This window comes from Ochotona princeps, chromosome X, assembly GCF_030435755.1.
Source record: "Ochotona princeps isolate mOchPri1 chromosome X, mOchPri1.hap1, whole genome shotgun sequence".
NCBI lineage: Eukaryota > Metazoa > Chordata > Mammalia > Lagomorpha > Ochotonidae > Ochotona > Ochotona princeps.
In genome coordinates this window covers 44457517-44483058 of record NC_080865.1, presented here as the reverse complement: position 1 = coordinate 44483058, position 25542 = coordinate 44457517, and the positions used below count along the sequence as shown (strand labels likewise).

General features: G+C 40.8%; 1 protein-coding gene across 2 annotated transcripts in view; it reads left to right on the top strand.

Moving 5' to 3' along the window:
* Positions 1-444: 444 nt before the first annotated feature.
* Positions 445-25542, top strand: part of ABCB7 (ATP binding cassette subfamily B member 7) — a 106411-nt gene continuing 81313 nt past the window's right edge. For both annotated transcript variants that reach the window (XM_004592764.4, XM_004592763.4), the window contains exon 1: positions 445-654. In XM_004592764.4, the coding sequence (XP_004592821.1) occupies positions 487-654 (168 nt within the window). In that variant the 5' untranslated portion in view covers positions 445-486. The remainder of the gene's footprint in view (positions 655-25542) is intronic.

Here is a 25542-nt window from a genome sequence, read left to right as displayed (position 1 = left end):
GGGGAAATTAGTATTTGTAGTATAATCTTTTCTAAACATTTGACCACAGGACAGTGGAGATAAGAATATGCATAGGGAAAACAGAGAAAGTGGAGCGTGGCATTGAGCTGAAGGCAATAAGGCAAGAGTGGAATGAGGAACAGGCTAGGGCTGCCAGGTGTAATAAACTCAGTGTTTTGAACATACCCATATAACAAAATATTCTTTTGTCTGATATTCAAACTTAACTGGAAATCCTTTATCTGGCAACCCTAGAAAAAGAAAGACAAGCTATTCCCACGTTCTTGGTCGTACAGAATAATCAATGCGGGCCGTAGGGGAGAAAAAAAGGCAGGTAGCCGAAAGATCACAATCGGCACACAGGAGCTATTTCCGGTCGCGAGCCCTGGGGAAACGAGGGGGCGGGGAGAGAAGATTAAACCTGTCGCCTTCGGTCCGCCAGTGTCCCACAATCCTCCGCTCTTGGTTCCTCTTTCCTCGCTCAAGATGGCGCTGCTCGCGGTACACACTTGGCGTTGGGCAGCCGCGGCGGCTGCTTTCGAAAAACGCCGGCACTCGGCGGTTCTTCTCCGGCCTCTAATTTGTGTCCGCGGCTCAGATCCTCAATGGAGAGCACCTCAGCGCGGCGCCTCGGGAACTACTCGGATCTACCAGGTGAGCCGCCGTTCACTGGGAAAAGTGGGGTGAAGGACAAGGGGACCCTTGGGGAAAAAGGTTGCCCTGGTGACCTCGGGTCGGAAAAATCACCAGAGAGTCTCAGAGCTAATCGGCGGCGACAGTAAGTGAAAGAGAGTGGTGTTAGTAATTTGAAGGAAGAGAAAAAGCTCTGGGGACAGTAAAGCGAGAAGGGGCAGGAGGTTCTGGGCAGAGGGCACCTGGAGCGCTGGCGTCTTGAGGTTAGATTTTTCGTTTTTCTCTGGTATTGGAAGACTGGGTACACACCACTCATAGCCCACTTACTTTTCTAAATACAGGAAGACCTGACTACTTCCCAAAGTTAGTAATGGCATTTGGCACCAATTTGCGTTAGCTTTCTAGATTCTCAGACGGCAGCAATTTGAAGAGTACTGTGGGATGACGGCAAACCGTGTATGAACAAGCGGCAAATTGAGTTAGCGCCAGTTAACTCCCTTGTTGACAGGACAAAACCATAATTATCTTTTCCTCCAAAACATAGACTGCCTTAAATTCATATATTAACACAGATGTCCTTTGATCTGAAAATACCGTGATGGTCTATGTGCATAGGTCACTTTGGAAGCCATAAGGCTTCTAATTCTTAACTTATGAATGTCATTGTGGTTAGAGTGCCTCCTAGTATTTGTATTCACTATTCTCTCACTCAAAAGGAGTTTTTTTAAAAAAATTACTTGTACTTCTGTTCCTCAGCATATTTTTCTCCATGTTATTGACAAAAAAAAATTTTAAGTGCTACAATTTGTGCATCCGTATCACTTAAAAAATGTTTGCTTTTTAGAAAACAAATAACTATTGAATTTTGATTATTCACCAAATATGTAGCATACTAAGTATTAGTTTACTATATGTACAGCAGTGTGCTAGATAATGGAGTATCAAGAGAAACATACAGTTACGCCCTCAAGGATTGTATACTTTAATTAAGGAGATTAGATCTGTACGTTATAAGAATAACTGAAAAAACAGAGCAATAGGTTAGATGTTAAATGAATAGTAGCAGTAATGGGCATAAGCATCCAGATGAAGAAATTATTATTAAGGAGCATCTTATAGCAAGGATCTCCGGCTGGTGCTGGAACTAGGGAGAACATTCCAAGCAGGAAGGGGGAATGATGCTAGATATGTAGAAGGCTGGTGGAGTTTGATTCATTTATCCAGTAATCATTGTGCCCCTTGATACTGTGAACAAGCAAAATATAAATCCTGTCTTTAAAAAGACCTGACATTTAGCAGTGGAAATAGATAAATAGGCAATTACAATGAAGTAGAATTGAGCACTGATGGGGGTGTGTAGAGTTTAGGGAAAGCTTACATGAGTGACATTAAAAATAATCTGAGAAAGATTGCCTTGAATAACTGATATATACCTGAAAAACAGCAGTGGGCTAATTGAAGACGGAACAAGTTCTGCAAAGGCCCACGAACATAAAGGCAGGCATCTGCCGTGCTGAATAAGACCCCACTTGAGACACCTGCATTCCTAACCAGAGTACCTGCACTCAAGTCCTGAATCACTTCTGATTCTAATTTCCTGCTGTTGTAGAGCCTGGAAGGCAGCAGTAGTGGCTTGATTAGTTGGGTGTCTGCCTCCCATTTGGGAGACCTGAATTGCGTTTCTGACTATTGGCTTCAGTCTGGTCCAGCACTGGCTGTTGGGAGCATTGGATGAAAGAGCTCTTTGATTCTGTCTCTGTCTCTAATTTCAAATAAATTAAAAAAAATTAAAGAATATGAATCTTCTGTAGAACTGAATATAGTTTATAGTGAGAATTCTAGATAGGGAGTGGCAGAAGATCAAGTTAGAGAAACAAATCCTGATTATTTCAAGATTTTATTATTATTTGGGAGTTGGTCATGTGAATGCTGATTTGTGTCCTGGATGCTCCTCTTCTGACTGTACTTTCTGCTTGTGACCTGGGAAAGCAGTGGAGGATGTCTCAGGTCCTTGGGCCCCTGCACTCTTGTGGGAGACCTGGAAGAAGCTCCTGGCTCCTGGCTCCTGGCTCCTGGCTTCAGATCAGCTCAGCTCCGGCCTTTGAGGCCCTCTGGAAAGTGAACCAGCAGATGGAAGATCTTTTTCTCTGTTTCTCCTTTTCTTTGTAAATCTGCCTTTCAAGTAAAAAGAAATAAATCTTACTTCATAGCTTTGACTTTGTGCCACATTTTCTCTTGAAGCTGTTTTTGTTCCATTGAGCTCCAGCAAGCCAGATGAAGTTATGATAAAGTTTATAGGACTATTCTCAGGCTAGAAGAATGAGAGAGAATTCTGGAGGAATCATTAGGGATTTCAGAGGGGGTGTTGGTAATTAAAATTCAGCCTTCCAGAAAGTGCCATTAGGTTAAAACTACCCCTGTGGTGCTGACATCTCTGATAGGCAGTTCCCTGCTAATGTGCCTGGGAAAGTAGTGGAGAAGTGCTTAGACTCCTGCACCCACACGCGAGATCTGGAAGAAGCTCCTGGCTGCTTGCTTGAGACTGGTCCAACTTTAACCATTGCAGCCTTTTGCAGACTGAGCCAGTGAATGAAGATCGATCCTTTTCTTTCTGTCTCTCTGTCTCTCCTCTCTTTGTTGTAATTCTGGCTTTCAGGTAAAGATTAAAAAAATAAATAAAACTCAGCCTTTTCCTATGTGCACTATTGCTACAACTTTGTTCTACTCTCTGCTCTAAATCCTGCTATTTTTTTTTTTATCTTAGGAGGTTTATTCCAAGGGAGCAGGAACAGGGTAGGGGTGTTGAAGATCAGGAAAGAAGGGCAAGAAAGAGGGGGAGAGGAGAGAGAGAGAGGAAAGAGCCAAATCCTGCTGTTTTATTTGATCGCCATTTCTCAAAAGTGTGATCATTATTTAAATACAAAATGAGTAAATTTCATGCTTTTCATGATACATATTTAGAAGCATAGAGACTCTTCTGTGCCCCTCTTCCTTCCTTATTTCCTCTCTTCTCTTACTTTTTCCCAGGTTATCACATTGGCAAATCACAGTAACAATCTTAACATTTCATTTTATATAAAAATATCATGAACATAGCAAGTAGAAGAAAAAGAAAAAAGAAAAATGGATGTCCTACTATTATTCAGAAGTATAGACACAGACTATGAATGACAGTTCATTTCTAGTATGTTAATCTCACTTACAGAGGTTACGTTTTTTGGTATATATTAGTTGTTCCAGATTAGAGAGAACATATGATATTTGTCTTTTGGGGATTGTCTTGTTTCACTAAGCATGATGATTTCCATCCAGATCCATTTTGTTGCAAAGATAAAATTTCATTCTCTTTTATGGCTGAGTATTATAGTGTATGTGTATTACATTTTCTTTATTCAGTTATCAGTCGATGGGTATCTGGGTTGGTTCCATATCTTAGCTATTATGAATTGCGCTGCTATAAACATAGGGTACAGGTCACTTTCTCATAAACAGATTTCATTTTGATTGGATATATTCCCAGGTGTGGGATCGCTGAATCATATAGTAGATCTAGTGTCAGATATCTGAGACATCTCCATATTGTCTTCCATAATGGTTGTTCTAGTTTACATTCTTACCAACAATGGATTAGGGTACCTTTCCCCCCACATCCTTGTCATTATTGCTTCTGATTTCTGTGTGGTAACCATTCTCACTGGGGTGAGGTAGAACCTCATTGTAGTTTTTATTTGTGTTTCACTGATAGCGAGAGAGCCTGAACAGTTTCATATGTCTGTTGGCCATTTGAATTCTGTCCTTTGAAAAATGCCTGCCTGATATCCTTCTCTCATTTCTTAACTGAATTGCTTGTTTTGCTGTTGTTGAGTGTCTTGAATTCTTTATAAACCCTGGATATTAGTCTTCTGTCTGTTGTGTAGTACAAATATTTCCTCCCATTCTCTTGGCTGCCTCTTCAGCTTGTTGGTAGTTTCCTTTGCAGTGAAGAAATTTCTTGGAGTGATGTAATCCGTTTGTTTATTTTTACTTTAGATGGCTGTGCTGCTGGGGTATTTTCCAAGAAATCTTTGCCTACACCTATTTCTTACAGAGTGGTACCTAACTAACATTTTCCTCTAGTAATTTGATGGTATCAGAATGTAGATTTAAATCCTTGATCTGTTATAGTTGATTTTTTACAAGGTGTAAGATAGGGGTCTTTTTTCTTACTTCTGCATGCATAGGTTTAATTTTCTCAGCACCATTTCTTGAAAAGGCTGTCTTTCTGGATTTATTTTGCTATTTGTGAAAAATTAGTTGGATATAGATGTGTGGGTTTATTTCTGTAATTTCTCTTCCGTTCTGTTGATATTAATGTCTTTTTACGCCAGTACCAGGCGGTTTTGATTACAGTTATCCTGTAGTACAACCTGAAGTTTGGCATTGTGATACCTTCAGCTTTGTTTTTATTGGTAAGATTGCTTTAGCTATTCGGGTCTCTTGTATTTCCATATGAATTTTAGAATAATTTTTGTCTAGAGCTGGGAAGGGTGTCATAGGAATTTTGATTGGGGTCACACTGATTCTGAAAATTTCTTTTTGGTAATATAGACATTTTGATAATATTAATTCTCCCAGTCCACAAACAGATTTTTTTCATATTTTGTTGTCTTCTGATGTTTTCCTTAATATTTTGTATTTTTCATCATAGTGATCCCTCACATTTTTGATTAAATTTATGCCAAGATATTAGGTTTTTTTTTTTTTTTGGTCAGTGGGACTCATCTTAACAAGTTCTTTCTCAGATTTGGATTTGTTTGTGTTTTCCTTCCTGAAAATGTCCTTATTCCCTTTGTGACTAAATCTGGGCTAGACTGAAGCCAGGAGCTAAGAACTCCCTTTGGGGTGGTCAGGAAACAGTTATTGAGCTCTCACCTGCTGCCTCCCAGGGTCTGCACTGACAGGAAGCAGAAATCCAATAGGAAATCAAACCCAGGCATTCTGATATAGGACATCGGCATCTTAACCATTAAGCCAATTGTCTGCTTTTGTCTTCTACTTCTAAAGGGCATGGAAGGCCTTGTGTTTAAAAAAAAATGGATTTCACAAGGAGATAAAAGCAGAATGTGGTGTAAACTGAGCAACCTACCTGCAAGTTATTAGTGACTTGTGACTAAAATTACAAGATAAATATTGAATATACCTTTAGGAGAATCAGTAGTATATGGTATGGTATTTGATTTAAGGAGAGATATTGCTCCTTTTTTACACATACACACATTCCCACATATGTGTGATTATTGGTGTGCTGTTTAAAATTTATTTTTCATGCAGGGTCATGCCATAGAGCTGTGCTGCGCAGTTTGGTAAATACTAGTTTCGTGTGGCAAGTAACATTAAAAGAAAATTTAAAAAATATGATTCTGAAGTTATATTCACCACATTTCTAGGATTCAGTAGCCACATATGGCTAGTGGCTATCATTGAGCACCATAGATACGAAGTGTTTTTCTTGCACTCCTGAAATTGTAGTTGGGCAGTGCTGCTTTGGAAAATATCATATTTAGTCTTTCTGGTTTTGTCAGTGAGAAAACTAAGTCCCAGTATGAATAAATGACAGGCTTCATTAAAGGAGGAAAGTATTTTAAATATTTAAAATTTTAAATGTTTATTTTAATTCGAAAGGCAGATTACAGAGAGAACAAGAGACAGAGAGAGAGAGAGAGAGATCTTCCTTCCATTGATTCACTCCCCAAATGGCTGCAATGCCTAGACCTGAGCCAGTCCAAAGTCAGAGCCAGGAACACTTCCATGTCTTCCACATGGGTGCAGGGTCCTAAGGGCCATCCTGCACTGCTTTCCCTGGTCACTAGCAGGGAGCTGAATGAGAAGTGGAGCAATAGTGCTCTAATTGGCATGTATATGACATGCCAGCACCATGAGTAAGAGGATTAACTTGTTGTGCCACAAACCACATGCTGATCACAAAATATTTGGATTCTCTCTTTTTTAAAGATTTATTTATTTTTATTACAAAGTCAGATATACAGAGAGGAGGAGAGACAGAGAGGAAGATCTTCCATCCAATGATTCACTCCCCAAGTGGCTGCAATGGCTGGTGCTGTGCTGATCCCAAGCCGGGAACCAGGAACCTCTTCCAGGTTTCCCATGTGGGTGCAGGGTCCCAAAGCTTTGGGCCGTCCTCCACTGCTTTCCCAGGCCACAAGCAGGGAGCTGGATGGGAAGTGGAGCTGCCGGGATTAGAACCGGCGCCCATATGGGATCCCGGGGCGTTCAAGGCAAGGACTTTAGCCGCTAGGCCATGCCGCCGGGCCCTAAATTCTGAAAATTGAAAGATTTCATGTAAGATTTAAGTTGTATGACTTATGCTTTTGACAAGTACATTAATGTTAAAATAATTTATAAATTTTGAATGATAAAATTTTGGATTTATTTCATTAATATTTAAATGTGTAAACTGATATATAATACAGTTTTTCCTTAACACCTTTTATCCAAGATTAAAAAATCTTAACTATAGGGACTAGTGCTATAACACCCTGGGACTGGTATTGCAGGCATGAACTGGAACATAGAAGATTTGTTCTTTCTTTCCCAGCTTGATAAACAAATAGATCTTTTAAACATCTTGATTGTATTGATTCTGACACTGATCACACACTATATATATTAAATATCTTTTAAACAATTTATCCATTTATTTAAAAGGCAGTGTGGCAGAGTCCTTCCATTCACTGCTTCACTCTCCAAATGGCTGCAATGGCTGGGTGGCCCAGGCAGCAGCCAGGAACCTGGCATTCCATTTGAGTCTCACATAAGTAGGTGTCAGGGGCCCAAATACGTGGATCATTTTCTGCGGTTTTCCCAGGCACATTGGCAGAGAGCAAAGCCAGATAACAAGTTTTAGTGAGGATGTTGAGAAATTTGAACCTTCATATGGCTTCTAGTGGTAATATAAAATATTCGACTTCCCAGGTACCGTATCAGGGAACTGCATCTCAAGCTGAACAGCTGAAACTGGAGCTACTGCTCTGATATGGGATGCAAGATGCTAGCATTGAAAGTGGTAGGTTAGGGTCCGGCACAATAGCATAGTGGCTAAAGTCCTCGCCTTGCACGCTCGGGATCTCATATGGTCGTTGGTTCTAATCCCAGCAGCCCTACTTCCCATCCAGCTCCCTGCTTCTGGTCTGGGAAAGCAGTTGAGGATGGTCCAAAGCCTTGGGACCCTGCACCCATGTGGGAGACCCAGAAGAGCTCCTGGCTTTGGATTGGCTCAGCTCCGGCTGTTGCGGCTGCTTGGGGAGTGAACCATTGGATGAAAGATCTTCCTCTCTGTCTCTCCTCCTCTGTGTATATCTGCCTTTCAATAAAAGTAAATAAATCCTTAAAAACAAAACAAAAAAAATAAGACCCCTGTTTTTCTCTGTATCTCTACTAAAAAAAAAGTGGTAGCTTAACCTGCACCATAATGCCCACCCCAGTTTAATTTTTAACATTTTTATTGAGTTTTGATTTATATGCCGTGTGATTCACCTATTTGAAGTGTACCATTTAATGGAGTCTAGCATATTCTATGATATGGACCATCACTGCCACAATCAGTTTTATGTTTTTTTTTAAAGATTTATTTTATTTTCATTACAAAGTCAGATATACTGAGAGGAGGAGAGATAGAGAGGAAGTGGAGCTGCCGGGATTAGAACCAGCGACCATATGGGATCAAGGCAAGGACCTTAGCCACTAGGCCACGCCGCTGAGCCCTGTTTTTTCTTTAAAATTTTTATTTTTTGGGCCCGGCGCCGTGACCTGGCAGCTAAAGTCCTTGCCTTGAACGTGCCAGGATCCCATATGGGCGCCGGTTCTAATCCCGGCAGCTCCACTTCCCATCCAGCTCCCTGCTTGTGGCCTGGGAAAGCAGTCAAGGACTGCCCAATGCATTGGGACCCTGCCACCCGCGTGGGAGACCTGGAAGAGGTTCCTGGTTCCCGGCTTGGGATTGGTGCAGCACCAGCCATTGCTGTCACTTGGGGAGTGAATCATTGGATGGAAGATCTTCCTCTCTGTCTCTCCTCCTCTCTGTATATCTGACTTTGTAATAAAAATAAAACATATCTTTAAAAAATTAAAAAAATTTAAAATTTTTCTTTTTGATGTTGTTTACATAGTTGACAAGCATGCAGACCCATGAGGACCACTAAATAGAATGGGGACGCTTGAGGCCTGAGGGAAGGTGGGTAGGACAAATGCTTCTAATTTTCCCTTTCTTCCCTTTTCTCTTGTATGGAGGGAGAAAAAGGGAGGGAGCTGCTCCCAGTTGCTGAACTACATCGGTACCTGGGGATGGGGAAGTCCGTTTTTGATCTTAGGAATCCCAGTGTGGAGAATGTTCCAAGGGTATTGCTTGAGTGATTTTTGATGTTTTTTTTTTTAAATTTATTTCTTATTGGAAAGTCAGATTTACAGAAAAACAAGGAGAGACAGAGAGAAAGATCTTCTATCCACTGGTTCGCTCCCCTAATGGCCTGACAGCCACATCTGAGCTGATCCAAATCCAGGAGGCAGGAGTTTGTTCTGGGTCTCCCGTGTGTGCTTGTATAAGGCTTTGGGCTGCCCTCCACTGCTTCTCCAGGCCAGCGGCAGAGAGCTGGATGGGAAGTGGAGCAGCTGAGACACGAACTGGCACTCATATGGGATCCTGGCACTTGTAAGGTGAGGATTTAGCTGTTTAACCATCATGCCAGGCCCTGTATTTGATAGTTCTGAGACACTGTTGGTTTTGTAGCTCTAAGGTTGAGAAAATCCTTTCAAGGCCCATTGGCTGACAGAGTCCACCCTGGTACATCCACTCACCCAGACACTTGTTTCCTAGGCTTGACCAGAAGAGTTGTGCAACCTGTTCTGCCCTCCATGTTCTTACGTGGCACTTGATGTCCTCTGTAGGCCCAAATGTGCTGGCCATCGTGTCCACCCTATGCACCTGAGTATGCTGTCCACTGTATAGACATTGGCAATCAAGGAGGCACAGAGCTGATACATGCAATCCAAGGGCAGACCACAAATCCTGTGAGTCTCCCTGTTGCCCGAGTTTTATGTTTTTTAAATCTCTCAGAGTGAAACTTGCAGGATAGTTGTTTGAACTAGCAGGTAAGATGGCTTGCATCCCGTTATCGGAATGTCTAGGTTTAATATCAGCCTCTGTCCCTTAACTCGAGTTTCATGTTGATGAAGACTGTGGGAGGCAATTATGATGGCTCAGAAATTGGGTTCCTACATTTATATGGTTGATATGTGTTCAATTCTTGGCTCCTGGCTTTGAACCAGTCATTTGGGGAGGTAAACTGGGAAGTAGGAGTTCTCTGTCTCCCATCAAATAAATAAAAACAATTAAAAAATGAAACTCTATCCTTTGGCTATAACTGTCATGTGCCTTTCCCCTACCTTCCTCTATGAATACTCAGTAATATGTCTTCAATCTATACATATTTGTTTATTCTGAACATTTCATATAAACAGAACCATGCAAGTATGACATGTGACTTTTGTGACTGGCTTCTTTCAGTTAGCATTATGTTTTCAAGGTTTATTCATGTTGTGGCAAATATAAGTTCTTTATTTCTTGTGGCCAAAAAAATAGTCTGTGGCATGAGATATTTTTGGTACATTCATCATTTGATGAGCATTTGGATTGTTTTCACCTTTTAGCTGTCATGAATAATGCTGCTGTAAATAGTTAAATACATGTTTCTGTGTGGATAGAAATATCTGTTTCTCTTGTATGTATACCTAGCAGTAGAATCCCTGAATCATGTGGTAACTGTATAATTGTTTGAGAAACTGCCAGACTGTTTTTCCTTTTTGAAAAAGATTTATTTATTGTGATAACACAGCAGAAAATGACAGGATGGAAAATGGAGAGGGAGGAAGGAAAGGGGGAGGGCTGGATGTCTATTCCTACAAAGCTGTATTGTAGAAAATAAAAAAAGAAACAATTAAAATCCATCCTTTAGTATGGATTATGGTTTATACATAAAAAGGAAAATACTTTGTTAAAAAATTAGTCCATATTATGGACTTGGATCAGAAATGTGTTCATGATAAATTTGTTAATCAAAAACAGAGCAGCAATATGTATGCTTTGAAATAATGAAATGAAATAAACTATTTGTATATGTAAAAAACAAAAAAGACCCCCAAATTTATTTATTTGAAAGGCAGAGTGATGGTGGGGTTTGGGGAGAGAAAGAGAGAGTGAGCGCGAGTATCTTGCAGCTGCTGATTCAGTTCCAAAATTGCCACGGTAGCTGGGGCTGGGCAGTGGGCAGGCTGAAGCCAGGAGCCAGAAGCCAGGAGCTTTATCTGGGTTTCCCATGTGAGTGACAGGGACCCAAGTACTAGGATCATCTATTGCTCTCTATGTCATCTTCTATTGCTCTCCACGTGCATTTGCAGGCAGCTGAATCAGGAGGGGAGCATCTAGGACTAAAGTAATCACTGCACATTTTATATCACCACTAGAAGTATATAAGGTTCTAATGTCTCCATATTCTCACTGAAACTTTATCTAACTGATTCTAACCTTCCTTATAAATATAAAGTGGTATTCCATTTTGATGTTGATTTGTGGCTATATATAGAAAAAAGATTTATTTTACTTTATTTGGCAAGTCTGAGTTACAGAGAGAGACGGAGAGGGAAAAAGAGAGAGATCTTCCATCTGTTGGTTTACTCCACAAATGGCTGCAAGGACGAGAACTGGAGTGTTTCAAATGTGGGACCCCGGAGCTTCTTCCAGATCTCCCATGTAGGTGAAGAGGTCTAAGGACTTGAGCTATCCTCTGCTGCTTTCCCAGGCCATAAGCAGGAAGCTGGATCAGAAAGTGGAGCTGCTGGGATATGAACCGGCATCCATATTTGATGCTGGCAAATGGAGGATTAGCCGATTATATCACTGCACTGGCCCTGATTTGTGTTTTTTTTTTTTTTTTAAAGATTTATGTGTTTTTATTGGAAAGGCAGATATATATAGAGAAGGAGATATACAAAGAAAGATATTCCATCCACTGGTTCACTCCCTGAGTGGCTGGCTGCAAATGGCTAGAACTGAGCTGATGTGAGTCCAGGAGCCAGGAGCCAGGAGCCAGGAGCCAGGAGCCAGGAGCCAGGAGCCAGGAGCCAGGAGCTGCTTCTGGGTCTGTCACACAGGTGCAGGGCACCAAAGATTGGCTGTCCTCTGCTGCTTTACCAGACCACAAGCAGGGAGCTGGATGGGAAGTGGAGCTGCCAGGATTAGAACCAGCGCCCATATGGGATCCTGGTGCATACAAGGCAAGGACTTTAGCCGCTAGGCTGTCACGCTGGCCCTTGTATTTTCTTGATGACTAACAATACCAAGCATTTTTCCGGGTCCTTAATTGTTGTTTATATATCCTCTTAGGAGAAATGTTATTGTTCCTTTCCTTATTTTTTTTTAAAGATTTATTTTATTTTTATTAGAAAGGCAGATATACAGAGGGAAGGAGAGAGAGAGGAAAATCTTCCATCCAATGATTCACTCCCCAAGTGGTCGCAACGGTCGGTGCTGCGCCGATCCCAAGCCGGGAACCTGGAACCTCTTCCAGGTCTCTCACGCAGGTGCAGGGTCCCAAAGCTTTGGGCCGTCCTCTCCTGCTTTCCCAGGCCACAAGCAGGGAGCTGGATGGGAAGTGGAGCTGCCAGGATTAGAACCAGCGCCCATATGGGATCCTGGCACGTTCAAGGCAAGGACTTTAACAGCTACGCTATCGTGCTGGGTCCTCCTTTCCTTATGTTTTAATTGAGATACTGATGACTTTTATTATTTTGTTGTAAGAGTTCCTTTAAAAAATATTTGATTTCCCTTTTTTTGTTTTTTAGTAAGTTTTATTTTGTAAAGCACACAAGAGATGTAGAGAGAGAGAGTTCTCCAGTCTGCTGGTTCCCTCTCTAATGATTGGAATAACAAGTGCTGGGCGTCATTGGTTCACTTCCCGGATGCTAACCACAACCAGGGCTGAAACTCCATCCATGTTTCCCATGTGAATGGCAAGGACCCAAGTCCTTGAGCTGCTGCCTTACATGGTGTGTGTTACCGAGGAGCTGAAATCCACAATGCAGCTGGGAGTTACGATACAGGATGCGGATGTCTCAGTAGCATCTTAACTGCAAGGCCGAATTCTTGCTCATATTTTTGGTGTTGTAGCTAAGAATTCATTGCCAAAGTTGAGGTCATGAAAATCCATATGTTTTCTTTAGATAATTTTATAACTTCATTCTGGTAAGATATAGAGACATTACTCATATGTATCTGCTTCCCTGTTTGTTTTATTTTTATACATAAGTGTTAAAATCTCAATAATATCTTGTCATGATTATTGCTTTATATATATCTTTTAGAGATGCTGAGAGAAGAGAGCTAGTACATATTTATAGATTTTGTCATTTTAACCATTTTGTTTATTATTTTTTTCTGCTTTACTCATGTATTTGCGTTATTCTCTGGAGTAATTTCCTTATCCCAGTACGGTTGTGCTTCCAGCCATCTACTTGTGATGTTGGTAAATATATCTGTAAATGTTATCGGATAGGCTTCACAGTATATCATATACATATAAATTGTAGATATAATTTTTTTATATACTAGACTTTTAAATCAGTGTCTTTGCACTGATCATAGTCTTTTACAGTTGCACAACTGCCTTTTCAAATGCTCTTTTTTGGTATGAATTTGAAGTACAGTCTAGGATCACATGTTTTCAGCCTTGGGAACTTCCCTTAGTATTTTTATGAGATTGTTTTTGCTAGCAACAAATTCTTTCAGTTTTTGTTTGCCTTGGAATGTATTTTGTGTCCATTTTTGACCAGTATCTCTGCTGGATATAGGATTTCCTTTTTTTTTTTCTTGAAGGCTTATTTATCTATTTGAAAGGCAGAATGAGAGAGAGAGAGAGATGGAGAGAGTGATCTTCCACCCAGTGGCTCACGTGGGAGCCAGGAGCCCAGGAACTTGATGTCTTTCATTACTTTCCCCAGGTGCATTAGCAGGGAGCTAGAGTAGAAGGTGAGCAGTTGGGACTCAAACTTGATTTAAATGGGATGCTGGCATTGCTTTAGGCGGTTTACCCACTGCACCATCATGCTGGATTCTTACTTGCCAGTTTGCTAATTTATTTAGTATTTTGATTGTGGTACCTCATGGCCTTGTGTTCTGTTTCTGCTAAGAACTCTGCTGTTCATCCTAGAGTTCTCTTGTTAGTAAAGTTTGTTTTTATTTTTGTTTTTTTTTTTTTTTTGTCTTGCAGGTTTCATTGTTTTCTCTTTGTGTTTGACTTTCTATTTTCTCACTTGTCTGTGGTTCTCTTTGCATTTTTCTTGTAAATTTTCAACCATTGTTTCATTGATCAATTTTTGTTCTCCTGGTATACTTGTTATACATATGTTAGTACATTTAATAATGTCCTGTATTTTTCAGAGACTTTGTTCATGTTTCTCCAACCTTTATCTGTGTTCTTCAGGTTGCATAAGGCCTATTGATCTGTCCTTAAATTACTAATTCTTTTTTCAGCTAATTCAAATTTGTTGACTTCTTATAGTGAATTCTTCATTTTGTAATACTTATCAATTATCGGATTTGTTTCTTTTAAGAATAATTTATGATTATTGAAGTTCTTTATTTAATGTGACATTACATCTTCCTTTACTCCTTTTAGTGTGTTTTTCTTTAGCCTTTGGTCTCATAATGACTATGTTGAGGGTTTTTTCTCTTTAATCCAGCATTTGCTCAAAACCGCAGTTTCTCTTTATTTTTTTTTTTAAATTAATGTATGTCCTATTTTTTGTTTCTTAGTGTATCTCATAGCTTTTAAAAAATTGGACATTTTAGAGAATATATTATCATCTCAACTCCTGAGTGCTGGTTCCCTCCCTTGTGTGGCTTATTATTTGTTTAGAAAAGGGTGGATTATTTTAGCAATGATTCCCTTTCATACCCCCACCCCCATCTTTGCTTTTCAAGGGGACATAGCTCTGAGTGCCTACAAACCATCCTAGGATGATAGTGGTTTTGGCAGGGTTCCCCTTTTCTCATTCCAAGTTGTGTTCCACTAATTGCTGGTGGATTGTGCTGTTGCTTTCCATGTGCTTACTCTGCGGCATAAATTATTAAAGGATGTTTGCTGAGGTCAGAGCTTGGGATTTTTCTGAGCCCAGACAGTCCACTATCAGCTGTCTTCTCTTGGTTGTCTGATACTCAAGGGCAAATGATCAACCTCTGTGGATTCCATCATCTCTGCCTAATTGCCTTTCCCCCATAACCTTCATTGTTGTTAAGAACAGTCTGAAACTTGAGTTTTTTTCTCACCCAGTTGAAAATAAAGTCCAATTCTGGAAAGACATTTGGGACTTTCCCAGCCTGAGCTTTGGGCCTGGGATGAGGTCCATGGTACTCTTATGTGTGCTAGATGGAGAGGCTGAGAACAGTAACCTCAGATGTTCTTGGGCTTTCTTCATATGGAACCAAGGTCTTATGAGCTGTGGCTGGAGGTTTGGGGCCTTATGAGTCTCAATCTACTACACCCAGGGCAGACCTTTGTCCCTCCAGTGGGAATATGTGGAAGAAGAAAACTGCTACCTCTTTGACACCGTAACCCAGAACAGCTTCAGCAACAGGTCACTGGGGACAAGATGAGAACTATTGCTGTTCTGCTTTTCCCAGTAGGAAGTCTTCAGAGTAGCAGCTCTAGAATGTGTGTGTGTGGTGAGGTCCTATACCATGCCAAATGGGGTCTGCATCTCGCTGAACTGGGAGAGAGGGAGCCTAGGGATATGAAGGCCTTCAAAAAGCTCACAGAGAATGTCTATCACAATATGTGGGATTTCTGCCTATAAAACCCCAGCAGTAAGTATGCAGTGCTACTCATAACACTTACCATTCTTACTAACACATGAGTAAGCCTTTATGCATCAGAATAAGCATCTTTTCATTCCATTTCCATGAACTTTTCGAAATACTCTCATATATTCTGCTTTACACACCAGAGAGCGTTTGCGTTCTTACTGAGCTTAGTAGATTTTCTTGAATAAACATTTCATTTGCTCTATGTTCCCAGGACTATTTCTAGGGCCCTTAAATGATTGTCCTTTTATGATTTTTTAAAAACCAGCTTTGCTGAAGAGTTTGTTCAAGGGGCTCCTTATGCTTTTGTGCCAGATGTACAATTTTTTTTTTCATTTTTGACTGGCTCATGTCCTTTAGCTTACTGCATGCAGTGAAATAGCATATCTTTTATTTTTACTTTGTAGGACATATTCCCTATGAGGTCTTGCTCACTTTTTGTTTTCGTATGCTTACCTTGTGTGTCCCGTGTAGTAGTTCTTTTGGATAGGTACCATCTTGTTATTTGTTGACTTTGACCTCATGGCCAAAGGGTGGGAGCTTCAGTTTTTTGGTTAAAGTTTACTTATTTAAAGGTTTAATCACACACACACAGTTTGGGGGAAAGAGATCTTCCATTTTCTGATTTATTTCCCAAATGTCTTAAACGGCTAGGACAAGGCTAAACCAAAATCCAGATCTTTTGTGTGTGTGACAATGTTTGAGCTAATACCTGCTGTCTCCTGGCATGCACGTTAGTGGGAAGCTACATTATAAACAGATGAAGCTCAATCCCAGACACACTCTGTAATGGGATGCCAGCATCCCAGGTGGCAGTTTAACCTGCCCCATAATGTTGTACCTACATATGATCCTTATACTTTGTATTTATTGCTTTATCAAAGAAGATTTATTTGTTTAAAAGAGTGACACAGAGAAAATGGGAAAGAGAGTTTCCATCTGTTTCACTCTTCAGGTAGTCATGATGATCAGGGGTGGCCAGGCCAAAGCTAGGAGCCAGCAGTTTTATTTGGGCCTCATGTGGCTGGCAGAGGCCCAGGTATGCAGACCATCTTCTGCTGCTTTCCCAGGTCCATTAACTGGGAACTGGATTTTATTTTTTTATTTTTTTTTAAAGATTTATTTATTTTTTATTACAAAGTCAGATATACAGAAAGGAGAGACAGAGAGGAAGATCTTCCATCCGGTGATTCACTCCCCAAGTGAGCGCAAAGGCCGGTGCTGCGCTGATCTGAAGCTGGGAACCTGGAACCTCTTCCAGGTCTCCCACGCGGGTGTAGGGTTCCAAAGCTCTGGGCCATCCTCGACTGCTTTCCCAGGCCACAAGCAAGGAGCTGGATGGGAAGTGGAGCTGCCGGGATTAGAACTGGCGTCCATATGGGATCCCGGTGCGTTCAAGGCGAGGACTTTAGCCGCTAGGCCACGCTGCCGGGCCCGGGAACTGAATTTTAAATGGAGTAGCCAGGAATCAAACTCTAGTGATCATATGGCATGCTGGTGTTGAAGGCTGCAGCTTAATCTACTGGACCATGAAGCCAGCAATTCACATTTTTCTTTTGTAATTGTACAAAGCTGTATCTAATAAAACAGAAAAATTACTGTAACCCTGCAGTTTTAGCATTTTTCTTTCCCCTTTGAATCTCTGCTCTTACATATGCCTCATTTTACATAATTGAGGTAATTTTATGTTCTATTTTTTTGCATGTAAGCTTATTTTTCTTAGCTGTCAATTTTTACCTATAGTAGATCTTTTAGTATCTATCTATCTATCTATCTATGTATCTATATAATTCAGGGTATGTATATATATCCTAAGTATGTGTATTTAGTTGCCTGCAAAGGATGATATTTTCGTTGACTTGATTTTCTTTATTTTTTGAGCAAAGATTTATTTACATATTTGCATAATTGAGGGATTGTGTGTGTGTGTGAGAGAGAGAGAGAGAGAGAATTTTCCACTTGTAGGTTCACTCCCCATATGACTGCAAAAGTTAGGGCTTTCTTCATCTGAATATAGCGACTTAATCTTTCTCTTTTCTCTCTGTGTGTAAACATATAAAAAGCTGAAAGAATAAATTCTTTTTTTAACAATTTTTATTGGAAAGGCGGATATACAGAGAGGAGGAGAGACAGAGATGAAGATCTTCTGTCCGATGGTTCACTCCCCAAGCGGCTGCAACAGCCGGAGCTGAGCCAGTCCGAAGCCCAAGCCAGGAGTTGGAGCTCTTCCAGGTCTCCCACGCAGGTGCAGGGTCCCAAGGCTTTGGGCCGTTCTCAACTGCTTTCCCAGGCAGGGAGTTGGATGCGAAGCAGGGCCGCCAGGATTAGAACCAGCGCTCATATGGGATCCCGGCGCGTGCAAGGTGAGGACTTTAACCACTACGCTATCGTGACGGGCCCAAGAATAAATTCTAAACTTTATAAACAGGTAATTGATACCCTCTACAGAGGGCATAGGTTTGGAGATCAGAAAACAAAAAAGAAGCACTTTCATTTTATTGTAAATACTTGAGCATATGACATATTTTGATATATTTGTTTTTAGAAAGAGAAAAATTTGATATTTAGGCTTTCCAGTTGGCTAAGTTTTAAAATAGATTATATTAATATGTTCATTTATTTGAATGCTAATTTATTGTATTTATTAGCAAGAAATTTTAAACTCCCGTTAACATGACTCAGTGATTATTCTGCAAATCCTAAAAAGGTCTCTAAGATGTTGAAAAAGCTTTACAGGAAGTATTTTACTTCTTTCAGATTTAATCAATTTTATTATTTTATTGTTGAATTGAGAGTCTGAAAATTGAATCTGTTTCTTATTCATTATAGTGTACAATTCTAATATAGAACATGTGCATTCAGCATGTTTAATTCTGTCTAATCAAGAGCTATCCAAGCTTTGTCTTTATTGTTGATAACAGTTTTTTCTTTTTAAAATAATAATTCATTTTTGATGAGGTTTACATAGTTGAGAAGGGTACATGCCCATGTGGACCACTGATCATAGTGGGGAGAGTTAAGGAATGGGGGAGAGTGGAAGAGACAACTGCCTCCAGTCTCCTTTTTTTTTTTCTTCCTGTATCTGGGAAAAGTGGGAGAGAAGGGGAGAGGGCCACTCCTAGCAGCCCAACTGCATCAGTACCTGGGGATGGGGGACAGCCACCCGATGTCATCCCAGGGTCCTGGATGTGGAGTATAATCCGAGGGTAGTGCTTGAGTGGTTTCAGTAGTTCTGAGATGCTGTTGATTTTGTTGCTCCAAGGTTGAGGAAATCCTTCCTAGGTTTGTTGACTAACACAGTCCATCTTAGATTCTCCATTCACCCAGATACTTGCTATCAAAGCTTGTCTGGTAGAATTGTCCAGTTTGTTCTGCCCTCCATGGTGCTAGACGTCCTTTGCAGGCCTCAGTGAATTGGTTGTCCTGTCCCCCAGGAGCGTCTTGGCATGCTGTCTGCTGCACAGGCTTCAACAACCAAGGAGATCCAGTTCTGACATATGCATGCCATGATCAGACCACAAATCCTTGATTTTCCCTGGTATTAGAGTTCTAAGTCAGTGGTCCTGTTGTGGGGGGTCTCCTAAGAAACCTTGTCAGAGGTGATCCCAGACCTGACTCTTGTGTGTGCCAGCCAGTGCAGGGTCCGGTTGAGTCCATCACTCTCACTAGCCTATACATACACATTGGTGGTTGCAGTTGCCTGTTCAGTTCTATCCTCAGCCCCATCTCATATGTAAACCAATGGATGCTGTGGCACAGCCCATTTCTACCTATCTCTATTTTTTTTTCAAAATAGAATTCTTATATTTTATGAAAAATATTTTTAAAATATTCATTTATTTTGAAAGACAAGATAACAGAGGGAGAGACCGGGTGGCTAGCTAACTCCCTAGATACCCACAATAGCCAGGGCTAGGTCAGGCTAAAATCAGGAGCCAGAACTCTATTCGAAGTTCCACATGGATTGGAGGAACCTGGGCACTTGACCTATTATTTTCTGCCTCCCAGGTGTGTTAGTAGGTAGCTGGGTGGGAAGTGGAGTAGCAGGAACTCAGATTGGTACGGCATCTTGGGATCTGAGCATCCTAAGCAGTGCTTTACTTGCTGCACCTGAATACCTGTCCCCTGTCCTGTACTTATATTAAAAAACAAAACAAAACAGGGGCCTATGTGGTAACATAGCAGATTAAGCTGCCGCCTGTGACACTGGCATCCCATTAAGGCACCATTTTTAGCCCTTGGCTGCTCTGTTTCCAATCCAACTCCCTGCTAGTTTGCCTTGGATAGCAGCAGAGGATGTTCCAAGTTCTTGTAATGTTACACCCACATGGGAGAGCCAGAGGAAGCTCCCAGCTCCTGGCTTTAGCTGTTTGGGGAATGAACTAGCAGATGGAAGATCTCTCTGACTCCCCTGGCTCCCAACTCTGCCTTTCTTTTTTTTAAATTTTTAAAAAGATTTATTTTATTTTTATTACAAAGTCAGGTATACAGAGAGGAGGAGAGACAGAGAGGAAGATCTTCCATCCAATGATTCACTTCCCAAGTGAGCCGCAACGAAGCCGGGAACCAGGAAGTCGAGCTGCCGGGATTAGAACGGGCGCCCATATGGAATCCCGGCATGTTCAAGGCGAGGACTACAGCTGCTAGGCCACACCCCCGGGCCCCCAACTCTGCCTTTCAACTAAATAAATAATTTTTAACAAATTACCAAAACATACAGATTTACTTATGAAAAATTAGAAAATTCAGAAAAGAAAAAAAAAAACCACCTCTGCTAACACTTTGGTATTATAATAGTTTTATATAATGCCTTAAAAAGTCACTTCTTTTTGGTTCTACTTATTTAGTACAAAATACAGATGTTCTTTTGTTTATATCTTTACTGTCCAATAAAGTAAATATTTGCCATATGAAGCTATCTAAATTTAAATTTGGTTAAAATTTAAAATATAGTAGCTTAGTCATGCTAGATACAATGCTAGGGCACAGTAGCTGTGTGTGCCTTAAGTGGTTCTTGTATTTGATGAAATATGGAACATTTCCATTATCACACAAATTTCCATTGGACCTGACCAGCCTAGAAAGTAGTTTTAAGTAGGGAATGACATTATCAGATTTGTTTTAGGAATATGATGTTGGCTGCAATTTTTTTTAAAGATTTATTCATTTTATTACAGCCAGATATACACAGAGGAGGAGAGACAGAGAGGAAGATCTTCCGTCCGATGATTCACTCCCCAAGTGAGCCGCAACGGGCCGATGCGCGCCGATCCGAAGCCGGGAACCTGGAACCTCTTCCGGGTCTCCCACGCAGGTGCAGGGTCCCAATGCATTGGGCCGTCCTCAACTGCTTTCCCAGGCCACAAGCAGGGAGCTGGATGGGAAGTGGAGCTGCTGGGATTAGAACCGGCGTCCATATGGGATCCTGGCACGTTCAAGGCGAGGACTTTAGGCGCTAGGCCACGCCGCCGGGCCCATTTTGGCTGCAATTTGAAAGATAGATTAGAGATATGCAGAGATTGGAGATAGGGGCATCAGTTAGGTGGATATTGAGGTAATATAAGAGAGAAGTGGTAAGGGCCCATACTGCCTGTCATGAGGTAAAGTTGTTAGGGTTTGTCATGAAGCATTCTTGTATCGTGGAAAGAAGACAGGATTTTGAAATGGGTGAGTATTGCATTACTTTGTTTTAAGCTACTTTATCTTATTCTCAGTGTTTTTTGTTGAAAAATTTGTATTTGATTTGAAAGGTAGGAAGAGAAAGAGGCAGAGATCTCTCGTCTGTGGATTCATTACCCAAATGTTTGCAATAAGCACTGCTGGACAGGCCAAACTGTGACTCTTAGAACTCAATGTGGGTTTCATACCTGGGCAGCAGGGACCTGAGTATATCGGCACCTGAGTGCCAATGTATGTGGGCACTCCAGTATTGGGTATGGGACTCCCACGTAGTGTTTTAACTGCTGTGCCAATTACCTGTCCCTTGTTCTTAGTGTTTTTAGATTGTAAAATTGGTATTTGAGTGAGATTTTTTTTCATCTCACAGTTCTTGTGCAGGGTCAAGCGAAATGATGTGTATGGAAAAACTGGTTAATTATAAAGTGCTGTAAATTTTACCATTACTCTCTTGGCTTATCATGGTTCCATAATAAAGCACAGCCTTTGGTGATGGAGTCTGTGGGGATGGCCTGTGCAGTTCATATGATTAGGTCATAGTGTGAATGCTCTGCAGCATTCTACCATCTGCTACTTTCATCAAATATGGGATCGGTAAGATCACCTGATTTGGAACTTTGAACCTTCTGAACTGTGAGCCAAAATAAGCCATCTTTCATAAGTAGTTTCTCTTAGGTATTTGGTATAGTTATGAAAAACTGGCTAATACATGTATGTATAATGATGTGTTTCCCCTAAACTCTCACTAACTGATAATGGTCTTAATGGCCTTGTTAAAAAATCTGAAAACTCAGAAATAAATCCATATAGTAATGGCAGAGTTTTCAGTTTCTGTTAGTCTGTATATGTATGCTTACGCCAATATTGTAGGCCTTTAGTTATGTACCTTTACCTCTGAGCACTGCTTTCATTACATCGCAGAAGTCTTGGGTTGTTAGTATTTGTTTTGTTTTCATTTAGCTTTCATTCTTTTTATTGTGATTAAATGTATATAACATACATTTACCACTTCATTGGAAATTTTTACATTTATTTGGGAGAGAGAAACAAAGAGTTCACATCTGATTCACTCCCCAAATGTCCGCAACATCTGAGGCTCTGCTGGGGCTGGAGCTGACAGGTAAATCGAGGTTTCCTACATGGGTGGCAGGTGTCCGATTATTTGAACAGTCATCTCTTTCCAGGTTCTTTGTTTGCAAAAAACTGGAGTTGGGAACTGAAGCCACGAATCAAACCCAGGCATCCAATAAAGGATGTAAGCATCTTACTTGATGTCTTAACCACTAGGCCAAACCCCTTCCTCCCTGCCCTTTGGTTTTGAATGTACTGTTCTGCGACTGAAGGATGTTTACATTTTTATTCAAGCCATCTTCATACATTCAGAACTTTCTCATCTTCCCAAACGGATACTCTGTACCCGTTAACCTCCACTACCTCTTTTCTTAGCCCCTGACAGCCAGCATTTAACTTTCTGTTTTGATTTATCTTCAGAGTTCATCCATGTTATTACTTTGTGTCAACACTTCCTTTCTATTTAAGGCTCAATAATATTCTATTGTAAGCATATATACATTTGGTTTGTCTTTTCCTCTGTTGATGGAACTCATGTTTCTTCTGTGTTTGATCAGTGTGAGCTGTGAGCATGGATATATAAAATGTCTGTTTTAGTTCCTGATTTCAATTCTTTTGAGTAAATAGTAACCCTACTTTTAATTTTTTTGAGGAACCACCATATTTTCTGCAATTAACTGTACCATTTTGTATATATCTATGTAAAGATTTATTTGTTTTTATTGGAAAGTCAGGCATACAGAGAGGAGAGACGGAGAGGAAGATCTTCTGTCTGCTGATTCATTCCCCAAGTGGCTGCAACGGCCAGAATTGAGCTGATTCGAAGCCAGGAGCCAGGAACTTCTTCCAAGTCTCCTGCGTGGGTGCAGGGTCCCAAGGCTTTGGCCATCCTCGACTGCTTTCATAGGCCACAAGCAAGGACTCTAGCCACTAAGTTATCGTGCTGGCCCCCCCAAAAATAAATCCTAATAGACAATGTGTACAGTTATAGGATTATGTTTTAATGTTTACTTTCAGTTTTGACTTAAATGATGTTTGAAATTGCATTAAGGCTTCCTTTAAGAATTTTACTTCAGGGCCCGGCAGCGTGGCCTGGCAGCTAAAGTCCTCACCTTAAATGCGCTGGGATCCCATGTGGGTGCCAGTTCTAATCCCAGCAGCTCCACTTCCCATCCAGCTCCCTGCTTGTGGCCTGGGAAAGCAGTTGAGGATGGCTCAAAGCTTTGGGACTCTGCACTTGTGTGGGAGACCTGGAAGAAGTTCCTGGCTCTGGCTTTGGATTGGTGCAGCACTGGCCTTTGCGCTCAGTTGGGGAGTGAACCATCGGATAGAAGATCTTTTTGTCTCTCCTCCTTTCTATATATCTGACTTTCCAATAAAAATAAAATAAATATTTAAAAAAAGAATTTTACTTCTAAGAATTTTAATAAAAGAAAACACAGATTTCAGTGATAGTCATATTAGAAGGCCAAATATTGTATTCTATCCAAATTTCATTAAAGTGTATCTTGTTTACTTTTGGATGGTATTTCACATGTCTTGTTAAGTAATATATTAATTGCCAGCAAAGGCAATTGCTTTCTTAAGTGCAAGAAATAATTATACATGAGTCATAGACTTGTTAGATTTAGATTTAAAAGATGTTAGAGTTGATTTGTTTCATTTTACTCATTTGATAATGAGAAATGGAACCATTATATGCCTAATATAATAAAGCAGTGAATGAGCTAGGGATACAATGAAAAGCTTCTAATTTCGGATAGAATATTTGTCCCAATTTTTTATTCAGTTCACCTAAGCAGGCTTTTATTGTAGATGTTATAGCCTTTCTTTAACTCTTCCTTAAATTCTAACCTCAGTACTGCTGAGAAGTGAAAATCCATGCACAGGCTGATATTCTGATGCAGCAAGTTCTAACCAGCTGCTTGGGACACCTTATCCAAAGTGTTGTGCTGACTCTGATGGAGCTCCCTGATGATACACCTGGGGAGCAGCAGTTAATGGGTTAATGGCCAAGTACTTGAGTTCCTGCTCTTCACCTTGGAGACTTACAGCCTGTTTCAACACTGCCTGTTGCACTCATTTTGGGGAGTGAACAGTAGATGGAAGATCTCTATCCCTTTTTCTCTGTCACTCTACTTAAAAAAGAAAACCCAGAGAGAAATTCAGGAATAAATGAGGATGTTATTTTCTTTCCAAGGGTGCTTAGTAGTACATTTTAAACCAATCGGAAAGTTGAGCAAGTTTGAATTTAATCACCAGTAAAGGGAAATATTGCCCCAGGGCTGGCGCTGTGGCTGAACAGACTAATCCTCTACATTGTGGTGCTGGCATCTCATATGGGCACTGATTTGTGTCCTAACTGGCGTGTTTCTGGTCCAGCTCTCTGCTTATGGCTTGAGAAAGCAGCAGAGGATGACCACAGTCCTTGGGATCCTGCACCCAGATGGGAGACCTGGAGAAAGATCCTGGCTTCTGCCTCCAGGCTTCAGATTGGCTCAGCTTTGGCCATTATGGCCACTGGAGGAGTGAATCAGTGGATGAAGGACTTTGTGTTTCTGTCTCTTCATCTCTCTGTAAATCTGCCCATCAAATAAAAAAATTACTCTAGGTTTTTTTATTCATTCAGTTAGTTATTTATTTGACAAATAAGAACCATGCCACACAATGTGAAGAGGCTGTTGAAATCACAGAAGAAAACATACTATGTCACTGTATTTTTCCTTTTGTCAATAAAATGGATAGGGTAGATGGGGATACATACATTAAATGATGATAAAAATTAAAATGCATAATTAGAAAGATGATAGGTGCTATATCAAGAAATGCATGTCACTGTGAGACTAGCTATTCTGGATACTTGATCTTTTTTTAAAAAAAGATTTATTTATTTTTATCACAAACTCAGATATACAGAGAGGAGGAGAGACAGAGAGGAAGATCTTCCGTCTGATGGTTCACTCCCCAAGTGAGCCGCAACGGGCCGGTGCTGCATCGATCCGAATCGGAACCAGGAGCCTCTTCCAGATCTCTCACGTGGGTACAGGGCAGGGTCCCAAAGCTTTGGGCCGTCCTCGACTGCTTTCCCAGGCCACAAACAGGAAGCTGGATGGGAAGTGGAGCTGCTGGGATTAGAACCGGTGCCCATATGGGATCCCAGCGCATTCAAGGCGAGGACTTTAGCCACTAGACCACGCCGCTGGGCCCTGGAGACTTGATCTTAAGAAAGAAAAATTTTTCCTGAGAAAGTGATG